The sequence below is a fragment of the Vitis vinifera genome, chromosome 14 (assembly GCF_030704535.1).
Source record: "Vitis vinifera cultivar Pinot Noir 40024 chromosome 14, ASM3070453v1".
Lineage (NCBI taxonomy): Eukaryota > Viridiplantae > Streptophyta > Magnoliopsida > Vitales > Vitaceae > Vitis > Vitis vinifera.
In genome coordinates this window covers 28442436-28446063 of record NC_081818.1, presented here as the reverse complement: position 1 = coordinate 28446063, position 3628 = coordinate 28442436, and the positions used below count along the sequence as shown (strand labels likewise).

The window sequence follows — 3628 nt, the reverse complement described above, 5'->3', positions numbered from 1 at the left end:
AAAAATATGAAAGGTATTTCTTTAATAGACACATTTCAAAGTGGTTATAGATTTATCAATAGTTTTGTAACTACCATATTTTAAGAATATTTTTTCAAACTACCATTTTTTAATAATTATTTTTTAAACCAGGTGTAGAAGAGAAAAAAGCCCGGCGGTAGTTCAACATGGCCCAAATCCGTTTACAGTCTTCTGCCGTCTAAAGAAATGCTAGAACGTCGTAAATCACTCAAGTACCACAAAGATAAACTCTGATATTAGAGTATTATTCTGAAAATACATTATGGCCAGTGCAGAGCAGCATTCATGGCACTTATTTCATACAAGGAGAACACACTGCAGTAATATATCAATAGGCATCATAACTGAACTTTCCAGTTCCATTTTTTAAGTCTTCAACGGTTGTAGAGAGCTCTAATTCCTTGAATGTCATCCTCATGCAAACCCTTAGTCACTCCAGTGCTAATGGAGGGAAACATGATTGCATTCTGAACTGAACTATGCCCAAGTCCTAGAAGATGACCTATTTCATGCAAGGCCACAGTCTCCAAGTCCATTGCATTAGGAACTGCACCTATTGACCATGTTTCATCCCCATCATAATGAAATCTTCCATTGGTTGGGGCAAAAGCATGAGCTATGGTTCCACCAGGGCCATCAAATGGGGAACCATCTCCATGATCAAGCCTATGAAAACTAATTGTCATGTCGGCGCTTGTGTAGTCTTGAATCCACCCAAATGTGAAGTGTGTTGCAGAATCCCATCGGCCGTATGCTCGCGACACAGGGCTCATGGCCCAGTTTGGGGTGCCGGGGAGAAATGCATAGGTGAGATAGGTCTTGGAAGGTGGCCATCTTGGGGATCCTGGGAAGAAGGAATAGTGAGCTACTGTACGGAGGGAGCCATGGCCATGGCCATGGCCATGGTACTGCCTTTTCTTTCCCGACAGCATCCAGTTTGTGCCATTGATGATATCTGCTACACCACAGCGAGGCTTCACCATCTCTGACACTGTTTCAGAATCCAAATCTCCAGTGGCCTCGAGATGGTAATTGGCCTGATAGGTTTTGATGGCAGACTCTAAAAGATCATCAAAATCATCATCGTCGGCATGGGTTTGGTTTTTGGAACGGCTATAGCTCAAGTAACCAAACTGTTCAAGGTATTTCTTGAGCTTTTGGATGCCGTTTACCTCGTCCCCCTTGTGACATCCCTGAAGACCCTTGATAAACCCAAATGGTGATGGTTTTTCACCATTTGGTGAGGGCGACGATGTTGCATGAGATGAGATGGGTGACAGGAAGAGAAAGAGGAGTATGATTAATGACAACATGGATGAAAGTTTAGGTGCCATAACTAAATCCAGAGACAAGATAGAGCACTCTGTTGGATTTTGCATTTGCTCATTCTTGGAGGCCAATTTATAGACCTGGTCACGAAATTATAGTGGCAAAAGTTGCTTTCCATACACACCCTTTAAAAAAAAAAAATCACAAAAGAACCTTAATTTAAAAAATTCAAATTTAATACATTTATACCTTTGATTACATAAATATTACCTTTATTCATGATGTAAATACTATCTTTGCTCATCCCAAATACTACCTTTTTACTTTAGAATAGGTAAAAGTTGAATTACTTTATTAAAATTCTTATTTTATGATTATTTTCGAATGAGCATAAATATGTTGTTTTTTAAAAATATATTTAAGTTGTTTATCATGATTGTTTTAAAAATTAACTATATAAATATAAAAAATAATTAAAAATAAAATACTACAAAATAAAATTTATTTTTTAGAAAAAATTAAAAATATAAAAAACATATTAAAAATATTTTAAGTTCTCACATAGATTTTTATTATATAAAACATCATAGAATAGTTTTTTTGAAATAATTTTCAAAAATTATTTTTTGAAATAAAAAGCACCTCCTTTCATATTTCTTTGTTTTTTCTTCACTCCACCCTTATGACAAAGATACAACCCTTACATACAAACCTATCCACATGGGTAGATAATTTCCACACACAATGCAAAATATATATATAATAATAATTTTTGCATCACCTTTGACACAATTACTTAATAATCTCCTCACTAATGTGATGTCCTCTAAGAGACTTCCTAAAGTACATAAACTTTTTTTATGATAAAGCTTTAGTAAAAATGTCAGCTAGATTGGCTACTTAATCAATTTGATTATGATTTATAATAATTTACTTGCATCTCACCATCAGAAATAAATTTTCTAATAGAATGAAATTATTATTTTTTTGGCAATATGCCTTATCTTGCAGTATTTTATAACTTTGTTGCTTGAATTTCTATTTTTATTATCTTTTAAAAATCCTATCAATTATATAGGTTAAGAAGTTTGCCAAGAAGCTGAAATACACTCTATTACTGATCGAAAAGGATTGAGCCACGGAATCTTGCTTTTTAAAGCCTAAAAAGTTACACCTAATCCAAGGGAGAATGCATAGTGTGAGATGCTTTTCATACTATCAAGGACAGCCACCCCAATTATTGTCTCAACAGCGTGCCCAAATTCAACGTATAAGAGATATATAAGAATCTTGAAAGTGGGTTTGCTGTAAACGTGATGTCAGGTACTCTTCTTGTTGTGAGATACAAGAGATTTCCAAGTAAGCTTCTGAAATGAGTTTCGACCACCTTTTCTTCACTTCAAGCTTGTTTTCAGGTAAAGAAGTAATATTTGCACTCATTGGATCAGCCATACTTGTAAGACTTTTACTTGATCTTATGACTCCAAACTTTTAAGCAACGTTTTAAAAACCGGACCGGACTGGCCGGTCCAATCGATCTGACCATAGACCGGTCACCAGTCCAATTCGATTCACCCCTTTGAATCGGCCAGCCTTTAAACCCTCATCAAATCGTCGGAACCGACAAACAGACCAGTCCAACTAGTTTTCAACCAACCAAACGATTAAAATGGACTTTTTTCTTGGCTTCCAAAATAATGTCTTCCCTTTTTTCTTCGTTTTTCCATAACGTTCTCCCCCACCCACAGTCGACTGTGACTCGGTTAGGTTACCAAAAACTTTTCAAACATTCTCATTTTCTTCCCAATCACAACAACATATCAAAATAACAAATAAATATCAAAGATTCCCCTTTCAAAAGTAAACACACAGTATTCTAAAATTGGAACTTTTAACCCAAAAGATCAAAGAAGATGAAAAAGAAAAACCCCAACCCGTGACCTGTTCGGAAATAAGAAAAACTTTGGTGTCGACGGTGGTGACTCGTCAAGTGGAGTGAATCTTACAACGGCAATGTTGGCAAGGCAACCCCTCACAGTCAGATTGCTCCCCCTCCAGTGATATCGTTGTTTGTGGGTTTTCACTGCAAAGTATTGTGCAGGGGAGCTGATAAAAGTAAAAATTAAAAAACACCTTTTATATGTATGAGATATGATTTAATGGTAAAAACATTACCATTTTAAATTAATTTTTTATTTTAAATTATTTTTTTATTTTTAAATAAGTTTTTTATTTAAAATTAAATATTAAATTTTTAAATTTTAAATTAAAATTATGTTTTTAATTTTAATTTCTAACTTGAAACTAATTTTCTGATTTTTAAATAAAATTTTAATTT

The 3628-nt window shown here is 34.5% G+C and overlaps 1 protein-coding gene across 1 annotated transcript; it reads right to left on the bottom strand.

The window, feature by feature from the left end:
* Window positions 1-234: 234 nt before the first annotated feature.
* On the bottom strand, window positions 235-1402 carry LOC100257620 (metalloendoproteinase 1-like). The gene has a single exon (XM_019224750.2). The coding sequence runs from the start codon at window positions 1398-1400 to the stop codon at window positions 396-398; it is 1005 nt and encodes a 334-aa protein (XP_019080295.1). The 5' UTR covers window positions 1401-1402; the 3' UTR covers window positions 235-395.
* Window positions 1403-3628: the final 2226 nt, after the last annotated feature.

Bases quoted from the DNA above. Each gene is read 5' to 3' on its own strand.
- LOC100257620 (XM_019224750.2), bottom strand. From the start codon at position 1,400: ATGCAAAATCCAACAGAGTGCTCTATCTTGTCTCTGGATTTAGTTATG.